The sequence below is a fragment of the Peromyscus leucopus genome, chromosome 7, assembly GCF_004664715.2.
Source record: "Peromyscus leucopus breed LL Stock chromosome 7, UCI_PerLeu_2.1, whole genome shotgun sequence".
NCBI lineage: Eukaryota > Metazoa > Chordata > Mammalia > Rodentia > Cricetidae > Peromyscus > Peromyscus leucopus.
Window position 1 is genome coordinate 31,007,631 of NC_051069.1, and position 18,564 is coordinate 31,026,194.

Sequence of the window (18,564 nt, forward strand, 5' to 3'; positions counted from 1 at the left end):
AGATACCCAACACCCAGCTTATCAGAAGAAGCAGAAGAGGAGGGGCTGAGAGGGTGGAAACCAGGCAGGATAGTAAGAATGGCATGACCAGGACTTCTATACATCCTCTCTCCCACTAAAAACTTGGGCCCTAAACCAAAGCCTAAACCATGAAGACACCAACTTCTGGGTCTGTGTATCTCTGTGTCATCATCCACTCTAAGTCTGATCATTTAAAAAAATTAAGTAGTTTCAAAGTTACTCAAAAATTGTGAGCATTCCCATGTACTCATTACCCAGATTAAACCTGCTGTATCCAGTCTATCCCTTTTGTTTCCTTTCCCCCATCTGCCCTCCCCCCAACCACAATCTGAGAGTAATTTGCACATATCATGACCCTTTTCTCAACCTTCTGTGACTGTGACAAAATGCCTGAGGGTAAACCCACTTAAAAAGAGAAGCATTGTTTTAGTTCATGGTTTCAGCTCAAGGGCTAGTTGGCTCTATCGCTTTTGGGCCTGCAGTGAGGGTGTCCCATGGTGGGGTGCAGGTGGGGAAGAAAACATGTTCATTGTATGAATGGGAGGGAGAGAAAGGACTGGGTTCCCATTATCCACTTCAAGGCACACCCCTTATGCTCCAAAGACCTGTACCAAACCTTTAATTTGGGGGGGACATTTGAGATCCTAGTCAATCACCCATCCCTGCTAGGTCTTCAGTAGATATTTCCTGAGACTTAGGGTGTTGACTTATGGAACTGTAGGCAGTTATCTACTTTAGGAATTTAATGTAGATAGAACAATTTAACATCCACATTCCAATTTTTGTCATCTGACTCAGTAGCGCCTTTTACATTTTTTTTCTTCCCCTCTGCACAGATCTGGTCTGGGTTCATGTGTCAACACATGTTTATTTATTGTCCAACAATATGATTGGAATAAACCCAGTGCTTTCTGTACCCTTTAAACTAAGATGGCTCCTTATTCAGACTTTGGTGTCACTCATGGTGAGCCTCATCTGTACACCCCACTCAGCCTCCTGCATGGGCTCTATAAGCAGACGAAGGCTATATCCAGCCTGCCGCCTTGTGCGTGAGCTGCATGCTTATGTCCAGGCCAAGGTATGGCTCCTCTGTAGATTTCCCATGAGTTTTCTCATACAACCAAAGAGCAAAGTGTGGGGAGATTTTTTTTGGACATGCTCCTCTGCTGCTGTCTGTTAAAATCTCTGTCCTGGTTCAGCACCTACTGTTGATTCTGGTTTGTGTGATACTTTCGCACTGTGATTAGCAAATGACAACTTCCAGGTCCAGTTCTGTCTTCCCTGCTTTACCAGTCTGGACTCTCCACCCACTGTAGGTAAGAGCCCCCCATCTCTCCCAACTGTCCCTCAGTTGATCGACCTAGCCACTCCTACCTGGTGTCTATCTCACCTCGTCTCAACAATGTAGACGTGGATTCTGGGTTCTTTTTTAAGGTCTTATATTTTCTATTGCATTTAAAAAGTATTTTTGGTGTTAAATTGTTCCATGTTTGGCCTGTGGAAACCTTCAGACTGACTTCTATCCTTTGTCATACCTCTGGTGTGCTTTTTAGCACTGTCTTACTTTCAGATCAAACAGGAGGTTTGTATTTATCTCTGAATTCTCTCCTCCCTGGGTGACATTCAGCCCTTACATCCAGGGGCTCTAGTTCCTTTTGGTGAGGGGTGTTGTAGAGACAAACATCTGGGTATCAGTTACCCAGTGCTCTCGGGAGCATGTCTTTGTTTTGCTATAGGCTCTTTCAACAGAGTTAAACACACACACACACACACACACACACACACACACACACACACACACACTTTTAAGCCTCTGATTACGCATTTCAGAGATCCAATGAGTGTGTGGCGGTCCTGATGGCTGTCAGTTTGGGCGAGTATGCTCCTGATGAGCCTTAGCTTCCCTCAGAAGGAACTAGTAGCAGATGCCACGAGTCCTGAAGCTGAGCTCTTCACCAAGTCACCTTCAGCAGGAGAGCCACTCTGTTCCCGTTGATGGCTCTGCCTAGTGAGATCTTGATATGTCCCCAAAGCCTCTCTGATCTGCTCTCCCACACACCTCTTTTCTCCAGCCTCTCTAGCATGGCTTCTGCCCCTGCTCTCACACTCAACTTTCTGGCTGGATTTCACACATGGTGTGGAATTGCCAAGTTCCCCCATCCTGGATCTATGCTCCTGCCAGGTCATCCTTTTAGACAACTAGCTCCTGCCTGGAAGGGAGTACTTGTGGGTTGTTTTGTACTGTCCCGAGCACATTTGGGTGGCACTCAGTTTAGCCTGGCCTGGCTGTGAGGGCTCTTGAGAAAGGCACATCACCAAGCCTCATCCAGGCCACTGGAGTGGAAGCAGCTTGTGTAAGCACCTTTTAAAGGGGGATTTGGGCAGAGGTGACCACATGGAGCATAGTTTCATTGGGAAGGGAGCCAGGCTTACACCTGGCCCATTCACTAGGTTGGCTCATTTGGATCTGTTGAGAATGACCAAAGTATGCACACTCGATCAGCCAGATGTCTGAGTATCGAGGGCTTGTTATGACTGGGTCCTGAAAAAAAGAATGGATTGAGTGACAGCTACAGACAAGGAACAACATCTTCTTTGAACTTGGAAAGAGACTATCATGCTATCTGTGTTTGGACATTTTTAACCAGCCCTCTTGTTGGCAGAGCCGGACCCCCAATTTAGTAATTTCCCAGAGTGATTTCGGGGGCAGGGGAAAGTTTTATTACTCCACGTCTCTATGTTCCAGACTTTCAGACAAATCCAGACAACACAGTAAGTCATAAGCAACAGCCATTTAAATAAGTCATGTTATTTGCTTTCCCCATAAACCTGCAGTCAGTGCTATAGCATTCATAATTTAGAGACAAGTGTGAAAATCCCTCTATCCAGACATATATAATCAGTGCTGAACGAGCCTTCAACCCCAGAGCCGGATGGTATTGTACTCAATGGAAATGGAGAGAGTCCTTTAGCCTAGAGGAAAAAAAAAGATTGGCTTTCAGTCCACAGTGCAGAACGATTGAGTTGGTCCTCGTGGGCAGAGCTATTATATCCATGCAATTTATTTCTCTGTAGTGTCCTTCACGTCCTTGGATTATAAGACACTGGCAAGGAAGAATTGTAAGTCTGAGAGCCAAAGAAAGTTCTGTGAGCAAGGTCTTGTTTTCCTAGAGGGGTGGAGACCCTTGAAGATCTTTAGACCACACAGACTTACAGGCAGATTTCTTCTGTGTTCTTGGATTCTGTCCCTGCTCCTGTCAAACTGTCGCCAGCCAAGGCATGGGGAGAAGTGGGAGGCTTACCCAGAACCTCCCAGAACATGCTCATCTATGGCAGAGATGAACTGACAAGGAAAGCTTCTGGGAGAAAGTGTGATTGGAGAAGACGTGTGAAAGAGTCATGAGATTTGGTCTTGTAGGGGGATATCCTGGCAGAGAGAAGTGTGAGGAGAGGCAGAGGGATCACTGCATGCAGAGCACAGTGGGAAGGTGAAGGAGACCGCAGGGTGCCAGATACAGAGAAATAAAAGACAAAGAGAGAAACATCAGGCCAAGGCTGTATGTTTAGGAGAAGGATGGTCCAGGTGGGGGAGTGTGCTGTTTATTGATACTCTACTATGGACTCAGCATATTAAATTATTAGTCTTCGGGATAATCCTATCAGGTAAATATGCCTATTGTTGACCAATAACAACAACAAAAGAGACACAAGAGCTCAGAGACACACACAAGCCAGAACTGAGAGAGACCTCTATGGCCATAAAGCAAGTGTTTTTGTAGTACTTCTCACACTGTCTTTAGAATCTAAGTCAAGACATCTGTTTGAACAGCTGCCTGCTTCTTATCAGGTAGATAAGTTAACGCATTGGCCTCCCATATCCTCCCCTATAGAATAGTGATAAAAAGACTTGTCTTAATCCAGGTGGTTGAGATGAGGCACACAAAAGGGCCCGGGAGAGGGTCTACATGTAGCAGGTGTTCAGTACTGGTTTGTAGACAAAGAATCTTCTACATAGAAGATCAAACACACAAACGGAGCCTGTGAGCGTCCTCTGACCCTCGACCACCCAGGGAGGATGACAGTATTCAATCACACAGCTTCACTGAGCTCATTGTCCCACACAAATATGAACCCACACGTGATTGCACACGTAGGCAGTCACACAAATGTGCACACTTCAGCATACTTCTGTCTCCACCCACTGTTCATATCTCAAACTTGCCTTTTCTTTGACCACCTCAGCTCTAGAATGCCCAGAGAACAGCCATTTTGAGGAGTGTATGACGTGTACAGAGACCTGTGAGACCCTCGCCCTGGGCCCCATCTGTGTGGATAGCTGCTCAGAGGGATGCCAGTGTGATGAAGGCTACGCCCTGCTGGGCAGCCAGTGCGTGACTCGGAGTGAGTGCGGCTGCAACTTTGAGGGGCACCAACTTGCCACCAATGAGACCTTCTGGGTGGACCAGGACTGCCAGATCTTCTGCTACTGCAATGGCACAGACAACAGTGTCCACTGTGAGACCATTCCCTGCAAAGAGGATGAATACTGCATGGAAGAGAGTGGCTTATACTACTGCCAGCCCCGGACCGATGCTTCCTGTATCGTCTCCGGCTATGGCCACTACCTCACCTTTGATGGCTACCCCTTTGACTTCCAGACCAGTTGCCCTCTCATCCTCTGCACCACAGGAAGCAGATCTATCTCAGACTCTCTCCCCAAGTTCATTGTAACAGCCAAGAATGAGGATCGGGACCCATCACTGGCCTTGTGGGTGAAGCAAGTGGACGTGACCGTGTTTGGCTACAGCATTGTGATTCACCGGGCTTACAAGCACACTGTGCTGGTGAGTAGTAAAAGGCCAACCTCCAGAATGGATCTGGCACTTATGGACACAGCGTCCTGGTCCCGCTGGATGCTGCTGAGCCATGGTAGTCCAGCATCCAAAGGCAACCATAGTGTGCTGTTATAGAGAGGCTTTGGGTGGGGGTCAGAGAGCAAAGGATTGCCCAAGTCACAGGCAGCAAAGTAAAAGCAGAAGAAGTCCTAGCAATAGACCTTAGCTCATGGAAGGATGCATCAAGAGCAAAGGTCTAGATTCAAATCTAGCATTGGTAAGCACTGTGCACCCTTGGGCAGTCCCACGGTCTTCTAGTGCTATCATTCATCTGTATGAAACTGCATGCCTGGCACAGGCCATGCTTCTCTCAGTGGCACTAATGTCCTCATTTGTCACCCCTACTTTCTGAGATCAACCTGCCATCTGTGTGGTCTGGCCCCCCTGACCTCTTGCATTCTCCCAGTTGGCTGCCATAGCATCTGAGTTCCAGAGTCTTGCTCACATTGGGAGCACTTGAGGGCTCTCTATGCTGTCTTTACTCACCAGGGCCTCACAACCCTCTTGTCCATGAAGTCTTCCTTAACCATGGTGATAGGAGCTGTAGGGCCAAGGAGTCCTGTGAGCTCCTTGAACAGCCTGGAGACAGCAGCCCCCATGGCAGAGCAGCCCTTCCTGCTCCACTGTCTTATCTGGGCCTGATGCTGACTACCAGCCAGCTAGCCAGTGGACTATGCGGCTGTTTCCCAGGCTCTGATTTAGGGGGTGAGTCTTCCCTTCACAGGTTTATGGTATAACCCATCATCTCCAGTGGAACCTCTTTACATCTTGTAGGTTTTCTTTTTTAAATGCTGGAATAAAGTGAACTAAGCTAAACATAATGGGCTAGTATTACCCAAGTGGCCCTCTTAGTTTTTCCTCCTCCTGGGGGTCCACCTAGCTTTGACACAGAGAGGGTACAGCTTCTAGAACTACTTTTTTTTTTTACATTTATTGGGTAATCTTACTTTTTGGTGTAAGCAGACATTTCCTGTCCCAGAGGCTTATATTAATTATAGATGATGGGCCAATAGCTCAGGCTTATTACTAACTAACTCTTACACTTAAATTAACCCACAATTCTTATCTATGTTTAGCCATGTACCTTTTCAGTACGACATTCTCATCTTGCTTCTCTGTGTTTGCTGGTGACTTCCTAACTCTGCCCTTCCTCTTCCCAGAATTCTCCCAGTCTGACTCTCACCCTCAATCTCTTCCTGCTCACCTATCAGCCAATTAGCTTTTTATTAGCAAATGAGAGTACCACATGTTCATAGTGTAGAAAAGGATTTTTCCACAGCATTTGGCATCTAAGGCAGCAGCTTTAGTTTGTTGTTAGTTAGAATGTTTTTGACAAAGAGTCTCACTATTGAGCCCAGGTTGGATTGGAACTGTGACCCAACTGTGACACTTGTCAAGTGAATGATTGAGATGACACCATGACCTTTTCTTTTAAGGTTCCTGTGGGTTTCCTTCTGCTACTGGTCATTTCTTTAGCAATATGAGCTATTACATGGGCCAATGAGGCTAGCGAGGAATATGCCAGTTGTTGGTCTCCTGGTCATATTGGATTGCTTTTCTTCTTTTAATTTCATGTTCATGTATGTATATAGGTGTCCATGCCTCTCCATGTGTGGTGTGTGTATCTATAGTTGTAAGCCAGAGGTCAAAATTAGGTTTCTTCCTTTATCACCATATTATTTTTTTTATTTTCATTTTTTCCTAAGTGTATGGGTATTTTGTCTGTGTGTGTATGTATGTATGTATGTATGTATGTATGTATGTGCACCACATGTGTGCCTGGTGCCCACAGAGGCCAAGAGAAGACACTGATTCAATCTCCAGAAACAGAAGTTACAGACAGTTGTGAGCCACCATGTGGGTGTTGGGGATTGAACCTGGGTCCTCAGAAAGAGCAGCTAGTGCTCTTAACCACTGAGCCATCTCTCCAGCCCCAATTATTATTATTTTTTTTTTTGAGACTGGATCTCTCACTAACTGGCTAGATTAGCTTGCCAACAGGATTCTGGGATTCTCTGGCTTCTTCTTCCCAGTGCTGAGATTACAGGCATGTGCCACCAAGCCTGACTTTTTATGTAGCTTCTGGGAATTTGTTTGTGCATAAACCCTTTACCAGCTAAGCCACTTCCGCAGCCTTGAGATCAAAATTTCCAGCAGATGCCTTGACAGTTGAAGCTACTCACTGTAAACCTTCCGCCCGTCCTGTTTCATCAGAGGTAAAACACAGGGATCATTCCCGCTGTCTGTGCTATTACCTCAGGCTTGACCTCTCCTTCTTTCACCTTCCCTGACACATTTCTACCCTAAGGTTTATACATTTTCATGCAGTTAATCATCTCCTTGATATTCACTACTTTTTTTTTTGCCTTTCAAGGTTATTGGATTTTTTCCCTCTCTAAAATACACTTATCTGCGGATAAGCCTTGCCCACCCGCTTTACTACATGTCCCCCTTCTACCTGTCTTGCATGAGGTGTAGATATCTGAGGTCGTACAGATTTCTTTCTTAACCTCGTCCTAGTTGTTTGCACAGACAGCTCATTGGGTTCTTCTTGTCTGCATTTTCTTCCTATTGCTGTGATAAACACCATGACCAAAAGCACCTCGGGGGAGAAAAGGTTGGTTTGGCTTTCGTCATCAGAGGAAGGCAAGGCAGGAACTAAAGGGAACCCGGAGGAACACTGCTGGCTCAGCTTGCTTTGTTTTAGATAACTCAGGGCCGTGGGTCCAGGGGCAACACTGCCTCCAGCGGTCTGGGCCCTCCCACATCAACTGTGAAGGAAGAAAGTCCCACAGATGTGCCCTCAGGCACTCTGATGGAGGCTTCTATCCAGCTGAGGTTCCTTCTCCCCAGATGATCCTAGCTTGTGTCAAGTTGACAAAACAACCAAACAACAGGCAAGAGGAATAAACAAACAAAACAAAACAAAACACCACCAGCCAGCACATTTATGAACACTTCATGCCTCTTCTCTCCTTCAGAGGAACTAGTTCCCCATTCTCTTTGGGTGCTAGCTTTCTTTCTCTTCCATCATTGGGTTAAGCCCCACAAAGAGTCATCCCACCTTCTAGGCATATGCCCTGTCCCAGTCTTATGAGATGCACTCATGGATAAGAGCCCTAAGGACCCTCTGCACTCTGTTTGTCAGTATCCATGTCTCCCTTTTCTTTGAAGGACAGCCATCATTGGATGTGGGGTCCACATAATCTACCATGACCTCATCTCATCGTGGTTATGTTCTTGAAGACTATGTTTCCCAATTTAGGCTACATTCACAGGTACCACAAGTTAAGGCCTCAGTTTATCTTTCTGGGGTACAAAATTCCACTCACAACAGGGTCAGCTAGAGAGAAATGAACATCAAGGATGAGGAGATGAAGGAGTCATGAAGACTCCTGGCCAGGACCCTCTTTTTCTAAGTGCCATGCTGGGAACAGAGTACATAGCTTTCAAACTCCTGACAAGAAGGCCGAATTCAGGCAGTACTGAAGGCTTTTTACTCTGGGAGCCCATGGGATAGATTTAGCAGTTACTTTGAATTATTAATATGCATTACAGGACCTGCTTATTCAGTGATTTGCATTTGTTTTTCCCATGATGTTATTATTAGTCACCATAGCTGAAGAATAATGGCTGTCATCATGACAGTGTGAAACAAAGTACAAGACCAACTGTAGCCCAGAGCTCCAGGTCACCACCGGTGCTCTTATAAGTGGAGGATGACATCGACATCACTCCCTGGGACATGAGATTTTTTCCTATGATTCTGACCTTCTTATGCACTGAACTGTGCTGCAGGAAATGAGAAAATCAACAAGGTCAAATAAAACTAAAAACAATTGTGCTCTGTACAGACCAGGTAGGGCTGTGGAGGAGCCTCTCAACCTCTTATTAGGCTTTGGAGATTCACTCTGATACAACTTGGTTCAACAAGCTTCTCTGTGCTAGGAAATGAAAACTTAGCCAGGCAGTGGTGGTGCACACCTTTAATCCCAGCACTCGGGAAGCAGAGTGAGGCGGATCTCTGTGAGTCTGATTTCGAGGCCAGCCTGGTCTACAGAATGAGATCCAGGACAGGCACCAAAACTACCCTGAGAAACCCTGTCTTGAAAAACAAAAATAAATAAGTAAATAAATAAATAAACAAAAACACTCTGTGTGTATGCATGCACATTCATGTGTTTGATTATAAGTATGTGAATTCCACACAGCATGCATGTGGAGGTCATAGGACCATATTGGATGCTGGTCCTCAAATTCCACCTTATCTGATATAGTGTTTCTCATTCATCACTGAGTTCACCATGCCTGCTGGCCTGGAAGCATCTGTAGAGTCTCTTGTCTATGCCTCTCATCTTCCCACAGAATACAGGGTTAAGGACATGTGCCATTGTGTTCAACCTTCTGTGTGTTCTTGGGACTCAAATCCAGGTCCTCATGATTATATAGGAAGTATCTCCTCAGCCAAAGAATGTGTTTCACAATGGCATTAAGAAGGAAAAAAAAACCAGCAAAAATAACTAAAAATGGTTTCCCTCATAAGAAACCTCACGGGAGAAATGGACCTGGTAGCAGTCAATGTCAGCATAATCATGAAGCATGCAAAAGTGTTCTGCGCAAAGGGCACAAAACAGAACAGAATTTGTCTAGGTCAGCTTTAGGGCTTCAGGGAAGGCTTCTTGGAAGAGGTGACCCAGATCTAAACCTGAAGGAGCCTGTCTACTAGGCAGAGAGTGATCTGAGAGCATCTGGGTCAGGGAAGCACCAGGGCAGACCTAGAGAGAAGGCAGAGTGTGGGGTGTGAGGATAAAATCTACAGAGGGAAACCATCACTGAAATGCTAACATGTGATCTCATCTCCAGTAAAGTCAGAGCTCCCTGCCATAGTTTACACATCCACAGGCTTAACCAATATCATAAACCGTGGGTATGATATTCTGTATCTATTCTGCACATGCAGTTTTTTTTTTCATTCTTCCCTAAACTATGTGGTACAGTATTGTTAGCATGGCATCTACATCTTACAAGTAACTTGAGGATGGTCATGCAGGTGTGGCCATCTCTTTGATATTATTACAAAGCATCATCATCTGCACAGCTAATACCCGAGTTACATACACACACACACACACACACACACACACACACATACACACACACACACACACACACACACACACACACCTACAACAACAACAACAAAACAATTCATAACGCTTTAAGTAAATCTATGATTTGGTGTTGAGTTGTACTGGGGTACACGTGGTTGAATGGGCCTGGTGGACAATGTGTGTAGGTTCTATGGATAGAATGTCAGAATTTTGCAGACGGGTCTCTAGCATCCCTGGAGTTGGTATCTTCAGGGGTGAAGGATTCAGTTCCCTCTGGACATGGAGATGCTTATGTGTGGTAAGCACAAGGCCTTCTACTCGCCCTCTGAGGTACCTTTATCTCCACCCATCCAACCCTTTGGCAACATCAGCTTCCTACTTTCCTTCCGTCTGAACTCCTCTCCCTGGGGTCCTACTCCTTATTCCCAGAGAGAGTCAGGGCAGTGGGTTATAACACAGGCAGCATCGTGGGGCAACAGAGACAGGGAGACTTGAACTTGTTAGAGTTGGAGGGTATGCTTTCTTTCAAGGTTCTCTTTGGCAGTGACCTGTGCAAGGTTTAATCCCATTACTGCGCCTCCCTGGGATGGTGTCTCCTGTGTGACATCAGGTAGGAAAGAACCCAGAATACCAGAAGAGCAAGCTGCACTCATTGGCCAGGAGTGTGAGCCTTCAGGGTGGCTCTGAGCTTCTGTGGCCTCCCCTTCCCTGGTGATCTGCGGGGCGGCCATTTGTGTTTGCACATGGCCCGCCTACTTCTACCTTTAGGCTTCCTATTGGAAAACAAGCTGTGTTCCGCCTTCTTTGTCCTCCCTCCATCTTTGAGGAATCATGTCTCTTATTGTCCCTCTGCTCGGACACAGGCATCTCTCCTTCCCATTGTCCCTAACCCCGTGGACGCAGCCTGCCTGCCCCCTTCCCTTCCTCCCATGTCTTTAGCCTTTACTTTCCTCAGCCTTTCCCTGATAACCACAAACATGCTTACTCTACACCAAAGCTCATCCCTCCTCCAGCCCTCTCCCATCCCTCCTCCCTTCCTAACAAAACTCCTCTGTGGGCCATCCTTCTTTCTGGATCTCCTACTTGTTATTTTATGTACAGTGTATTTTGTAATCTGACTTCTGATCTCATTATTCTATTTAAATTCTCCTGTTAAGATCGTAGATAACCTCCCCTCACCCAAAGTGTGACCTCCATAGGTCAGGCTTTCTGTCATGACACTAAAAACGAGGCTGTCCTTCCAGCCTCTCTGTCTTCAGACCATCTTCTGCTTCCCAAGGTTACATTTGATTTTCCATCAGCACTAAAGTGTGATCATCTTTCATGGTTAGGAAGCTGCTGTGTCTGGTCTGGGCTTTTGCTTGAGTTACGCTCTTTCCTTGGAGTTCCCTTATCTTCTCTCATTCCTCCTCACCTCACCCACCCGATGCATCCTTTAAGACTCCATGTGAGTATCGTCTTCTGCAGACCCCACTCATTCATTCTGTCCCCCGAGCTGAGTGTGAGGCCCGTGCATCTTGGTACCTCTGCCACTGCTTTTATCAGACGGTCTCACTATCTGTTCAAGTCCTTGCCCTGCTGGAAAAGGAGCTCATGCCTTGCCCCAGCCTAGCCCAATGCTTGGTAGATAGTAGTGGCCACACTAATATCTGTTAGATGAATGGATTCTGCCTAGAAAAGTAGGCATAGAAGCTGAGCTGAGTGTTGAGGGGTGAATATGGGCCTAGCAAAAGGGCATAAAGGAAGGACCTTCTTGGTATCTTGGGGGAAGAAGGTTCCTTAGAAGCAAGCCCCAACAAGGGGCTTCTTAAGAAAGTGAGGGAAAGCTTAGGGGAAGAGATAAAAGACTGGCATTAGATGCTGGGATACTAGATACTCTGAAAATGACCTACATCATGGAGATGGTCACCAATGTGGGCCATTCATTGGGCAGGGGTTGCCCTTGTGTGGACAATGGACATCTGTGTTATCACCTACAGTCACAGTGACTGATATGAGGATCTTGGCCAGGACAAGGAAATCACCTTCACTCTTGAATCAGAGGAGATGATGGGCTAGGATGGTGTGCTTGGTTATTTGGGAAACTGTATGTAGGAAGTCATAAAGAGAGGTGGACATAATGGTTCCTGCCTTCAGGAACCATTAATAGGAAGCACCTATAACCAGTTGTACCAAAGGGGAGGTTGTGATGTGTATCTTAGTTGTCATATGCGTACGTTTGACCTATAGCAGAATATAAGAGAATTATAACTATAACATGTTGTTTTGAATCTTTGATGGTCTTTTAATAAAAAACCCAGAGCCAGATTTCAGGGTGAAAGCTGAAAGATCAGAGAAGCAGAACAGTAGAAGCCTGAGTGGGTTTCAAGGCAGCTACCTAGTGTGGTAGCAGCCCAAGATGGGGATCCAGGGAGAGCCCACAACCCACCAGGAGAGAAGAAGCCAAAGAGCCAGTTGTCTGCATGAGGGAACACAAGAAAGCAGCTGACTCCTACGGTTTTGGGAGCCCCCCCCCCAAAAAAAAAACCTATAGAGTTTGCTGCAGAGAGGCTGCAACAAAAACTTAGCAGCAGGTTAGGGACTCTGGCCCACATGCGGTGGAGACTCCAACCTCGTGTAGCTCGGGCCTGGGCCGGAGCCTGCAAGACCACAAGCAAGCAGCTTTTTTTGTGAATTCATGTCCCACAAATTGGACACCAGATGTTGTTCGAATCTTAGATGGTCTTTTAATAAAAAACCCAGAGCCAGAATAACATGCTGTGCTTGCCCAGACAAGGGAGTGATTCTATAAACCATAGTTCTAGACTCAGAAAAATCTTGCTTTATTGGAGAGGCAACATGGGAGCAGGTCTGAGGATGAGAGAGATGCTAATATGTGAGTGGTGTGTCAGGTAGAGGAGCCAACAATCATCCTCAAAAAAAAAAAATCCCAATGGAATTAATAAATTGGAGATTGCCTAAAATAAATCCACAGTAGAGCTAGAAATAGAAACACAGGAGTTCTAGGTTTTGGTATTTTATTTTCAATGTTAATTGAATTTTTATTACCCTCTCATTACCTTAGAGAAAACAGTTTGAACTCCTAGGGGGAAATAATGCTGTATAAACAAACAGAAGGCACTGAAATAAATAGGTATGTTAGTGTACAAAGGATAGTCATTTAAGTCTGTTCAAATCCTAATAATAAGAGTTGACTGGCATAAACAACACTCTACAAAGCCCATGAATTACCTGGGCAAGCCCCCTGTGGAACGTGTCCTTCAAGAGACTGGTGACTAGGAGGACTGAGGAATCTTCAGGCCAACTGTGCTTTTCTATTCTCTTCCCTGTCTCCTACAGGTCAACAATGAGCGGTTGTACCTGCCCCTGAAGTTAGGACAAGGGAAGATAAACATTTTCTCTTTTGGCTTTCACGTGGTGGTGGAAACTGACTTTGGCCTGAAGGTTGTGTATGACTGGAAAACCTTCCTGTCCATCACTGTCCCCCGGAGCATGCAGAACAGCACCTATGGCCTCTGTGGACGCTACAATGGTAACCCTGATGATGACCTGGAGATGCCCATGGGGTTGCTTGCACTGAGTATCAGTGAGTTTGGGCAAAGCTGGGTGAAGAGAGACACCTTCTGCCAGGTGGGCTGTGGGGACCGCTGCCCATCCTGTGCCAAAGTTGAAGGTTTTTCCAAAGTACAGCAGCTGTGCGGCCTCATCCCCAACCAGAATGCTGGCTTTGCCAAGTGTCACAGCAAAGTCAACCCCACCTTCTTCTACAAAAACTGTCTGTTTGACTCCTGTATTGATGGGGGTGCTGTGCAGACAGCCTGCAGCTGGCTACAAAACTATGCCAGCACCTGCCAGACTCAAGGGATTGCAGTGACTGGCTGGAGGAACTACACATCCTGTAGTGAGTCCATCTTCTCTCTTTCTTTCTTGTTCCTCCTCATTTCCGATTGGTATGGGAGGCTGGTCTACCAACTCCATAGAAGCGAGAGCAAATTGAAAAGAGTGGCTTCAGAATATGCACTTTGTAACAGAGTCCATTATCTGAAACAGAAGGTGTAACCTCCTACAGTTTCCTTTCTTTCTCTGTAGAGAGGGGTGAACACCATGAATCTGATAGGTTGCCCTGCAGGATGGAATGAAACCATGTATCTAAAGCACAGAACACCACATGCTGCATTTGAATTCCAAGTACACAATAAAATGCTTCCCAGAGACTAATGGGGGAAGAGTTGGATGGCTAGCTTGTTCATTTACTCTAGAACCTCGTGGGTCCATCATTGCATGAATAACTTATATACCTTCCCTATATATGTTCTTCTGTTTGATATATATATATATATATATATATATATATATATATGATAGCATAGATATCATATGTTAGTCTTCTATATATATGTGTGTGTGTGTGTGTGTGTATGTACATAATATAGTCATGACTGTAGAGCATGGTGAGATATTAAGAGCATTAGAAAAGGGAGTGGAGTTCATGGATTCTAGCCTCAAATTGGTCCTTAAAGATCAGTGTAACCAACTCACTTCCCCCTCTCTGGTACTCAGATTCTTCTCTGAAGAGCAGCCATAATGTTGCCTGTACCACTTACTGACAGTAACATCAGAAGGGTCAAATCAGATCATTGGAATTCCAGCACACAATACACTCTAGGTGGTGGTCTTATATTAATGACTTGCTGTGAGTCAATCCCACTGCTAAAATGCTCTATCAGTGTTATCTCATTGATTCTTTTCAATAACCCGATTAGCAAAATTGAAACTCACGGGATTTGAGTTCCTTGACTAAGGGTAGACAGTCTCAATGGCAAAGTTGGATTTGACCCTCTCACCCCAACACCCATGTGCTACACTAGCGGCCTCTACACTGTAAGAAAAGAGTTAGTTAGAATATTTGCCAGCATTCATCATGTGCACATAGAAAAAGGTTGATGATGAAACCACCATGAGTCTTGAGTTAACCTGCCATGTCCTATTTTCTCATCATAGTCTCATTAACTATAGCACATTTCTTTGTATAAAAGATCTGGTTGTATAAAATGGCTGCAAATTAATGCTGGTTGCTCAGAGCTCTAAATAAGGGGTGCAGCAGGCTCCACAGAGAACAAACTCTCATTTTCATCCTGGAAAGGGGGACATTTGGATGCAGAGCTATTGTGGTTTAATGATCAGTCAGCCTGCATTCCATACACAGCCATTGGATTCATGGAAACTGTTAGAGATGGAGAGAGGAGGAGGGGGAGGGAAGAGATTGCAAGACTATATCATCCAAGTTCAGTTCTCAAGCAAGGAAGGTGGGGGACACGATGTCTGTGGATGACTGTCCAGACAAATCAGCCTCTAGTGTTGTCAATCAAACAAATGTGCCTACGAAAGGTCTGGGATTAGGGCAATCGCAGGGCTACTGAGGATTCACTGGAGTCAGCATAGTGGGACTGGAGTGCTTGTCTTCATCTAAATCAGAAAACCAGGCTCTTGGCAGAGAGACCTAAGCAGGCCATGGGATCAGAAAGCAAGTTTGGAAGGGGAGCTGCAGCCTGCTTTTTCTTGAGGTCTGTCACAGGGAGCTAGCTCTTTCTCTGGAGCCTCACATATTGGTTCTGATGCTCTGGGATGGCTGAAATGGATTGGGCAGTGGGGGTTGGGGACAGTCAGGTATAATGTATGTCAAATGCCATCATGTCTAGCTGTGATGAATAAGGAAATACATTAAAGGAGCTGACATCAATAAGAACTCATCCTCAACTAATGGGCCTCAGCTTTTGTCACTCATGGGAAGGAGAAAGAATTGAGTTAGGAAGCCTTATGACCCTCCATCTCAGGACAGAGTTACTCTGTGATGGAGTTTGACTTGTGATATGAAAAAGATTTTTCATTTCCTCCTGTCCTCCCTACCAGTAATCCAGTTCTCTTTCCTCTTCAAAGTTCGGTCCAAACACTGGTTGTCTCCTGTGTGCATTGGTTGACCTAGTCATGGAGACTTTCATGGCATTGAGACTCAAGTCTGCCTGCCTCAGTCTCTCAGCCTTAGATTCCATCTCTGCCGTAGACCAGCTGCCCCCAGCTTGTCCCAGGCTGACACATCACATTCAACAAGTGACTGAAAATGGTTCCCAGTGCAGAGTGGCGTAGATTTTCCTATTTCAGCATTTCCAAACAGGGGGAAAAGATCCCAAATACAGAGCAGATGTGAGGATGGTGGTTGTGAATGGGCGAGAAGGAGGAAGCTAAAACGAGAACAAACGTACCTTTTGAAGACGGTATGTGGGTGAGATGGGGAACAAGGCAGGGTTGCAGGTGGCTTACCTTTCCAATTTGAGTTGTTCTAATTTGAGATATTCAGCAGAAAGCCAGGCCTGGCAAGGTCCTTTGTATCTTAGGTGACTTTGACCTCTGGGAAGTTGGGGTCATCATTCCTCTAAAAGTTCACTCATTCATCATTCACATATTAGGTATAAAAATGGTACTTTCAGGGGAAAGAAGCTGGGGAGCGGGGGCTAAACCAAATTGCCCATTCAACATGCGCTTTATTGGTAACAAGGTAAAATGCCAATTTTTCTCAACAATATTGGCTGCTCCTATCAATGGAATAATTTATTACTCAATTACGTTATTTGTAAATGCATTGAAAAACCTCTCTACCCATGTTGAACAAATGGCCTTGGAGGGAAAATGGGAGATAAATTGTTTTAATTACTAACCCCACCTAAAATCCCATCAGCTGAGGTTGTTGAGCTAATTTTAGTTGCTCCATGAGGGATGTGGAGCAGGAGATGGTGAGAACATAGTAAGAGGTGCAAATTGTAGCTAAGTAGACAGAGCTCCTTAGCTCTTGCCATTTTCCATGCCCTGTTCAAGAGGTGGCGTGTGGACTTGTGGACCCCTTCTAGAGGGGGAAACTGAGATGTATACAGTGTCCATAACGAAAGTAACTTGGGGAAGTGGGAGAGTGTGTACAGAGACAGTGTTGCCCTACTGGCCATTGGGAACTGCTGTCTCTCTGACCCCCATCTAAGTACTCGGCATATGATCAGTCAAAATTGATTAGCATCATTGATTTGGGTTTCCTCTTTATCAGAGTCTAGTCATTAAGGATTTGCTTTACTTATTCCCCTGCAAATCTAACAAATTCCTGTTGATTAATTTTAAAAATGAATAGCTACTACAACTATTCCCACCGTCAATGACACCATCAAAATCATGGAATTTCAAGTACCTTGGTACTCATGGGAAGGAAAAGGAAAGCATGAACTGACTATCTCATTTTAGCAGCTGCCTGGTAAGAGAGCAGCAGCAGCAACCCCATTTTGTAGGGGCAAAAATGAGTTCAGAGAACACAAGGAACCTGCGCAAGGTGACCCTGCCTGTTAATGATAGAACCAGCGTTCAGAGCCAGGTTGGTCTGATTCCAAAGAGTTTGTCCATTCCACTCTGTTACATTGCTTTTCAGAGGGATCTGTGCACCCTGCCACCCACCCAGGCTCAGTTTTAAATAGGTCTTCTGGCATCAACAGGAGTCATGATCTTAACACAATACACATGACCCATCATCGTTCTCCAGCTCCAGAAGCACATTTAGAGGGTAGAGAAGCAATAAATCAGTGTTTGAAATTTGAAAATTTAATTTTGACAGTCAGTTGTCTATTGATCACCCACCATGTTCTTAGTGCTGTCTGGATGCCAGGGAAGAAGCCAAGGTCTTAAATATGGAGAGAGTTAAGTGTCCTCTTGAATATGACCATGGCCATATTTTGCTACTCATACTTTTTATTAATCGTATTAATATTCTATTAATCAATTACTACTCACTGTTAATACTTTCACAGGAGCAAGTTATCTAGCACAAGTTAACAACAAGAATCAAACACAGCAATGGAAAGACAAACTGCCTAAAAGACGAGCATGTCAGCAAAAGACCTGATCACCTAATCAATAGAATCAATATAGAGCAAGCCTGATTTCACATAACTTGAGGAAAGGAAGATTTAGCTAATAAATAGTATGAAGAGGATGGGAAAACTCTCTGGGAAAAAATAAGCATTCAGTCTTTCCTTAACTTCTGGGTACAAAATACAGTCCAGAGAGAATAAAGATTAAACATTCAAAAAATGAATTATGAAGTACTAGAACGAAACAAAGGAGTTTGGGTTTTTTTCTCCCAATCATACACTCAAAGCTGCTAAGGAAAACCAGATAAATTTGACCTCATAAAATCTTTACCTCTCTGCATGGGAAAAACATAATTAAAAAAAAAGTGCAAATTTTTTTGAAAGAGGCAAAGTCAGAGACAAATGATAAATATTTTATAATACATGCGACACACAAAAGCACATTTTTAATTTATAAAGAGCACTTACAGTTTAATAAGAAACTTCAACAACACAGTGTGTAATGGATGAGAAAAGACAATTCTCGGGAGGCAGAAAAATGATTATAAACAAATGGAAAGATAATAAGGCTCAAAGAAATGCAGACTAAATGCACATCCAGCAGAAATAGGTTTTTTTTTTTCTTTTCACATTTAC

General features: G+C 44.8%; 1 protein-coding gene across 1 annotated transcript in view; it reads left to right on the forward strand.

The window, feature by feature from the left end:
- Window positions 1–18,564, forward strand: part of Tecta (tectorin alpha) — a 65,872-nt gene that overhangs the window by 22,324 nt on the left and 24,984 nt on the right. Inside the window, exons 9-10 of the mRNA XM_037207585.1 lie at window positions 4,264–4,865; window positions 13,367–13,928. Coding sequence (XP_037063480.1) covers window positions 4,264–4,865; window positions 13,367–13,928 — 1,164 coding nt within the window. The remainder of the gene's footprint in view (window positions 1–4,263; window positions 4,866–13,366; window positions 13,929–18,564) is intronic.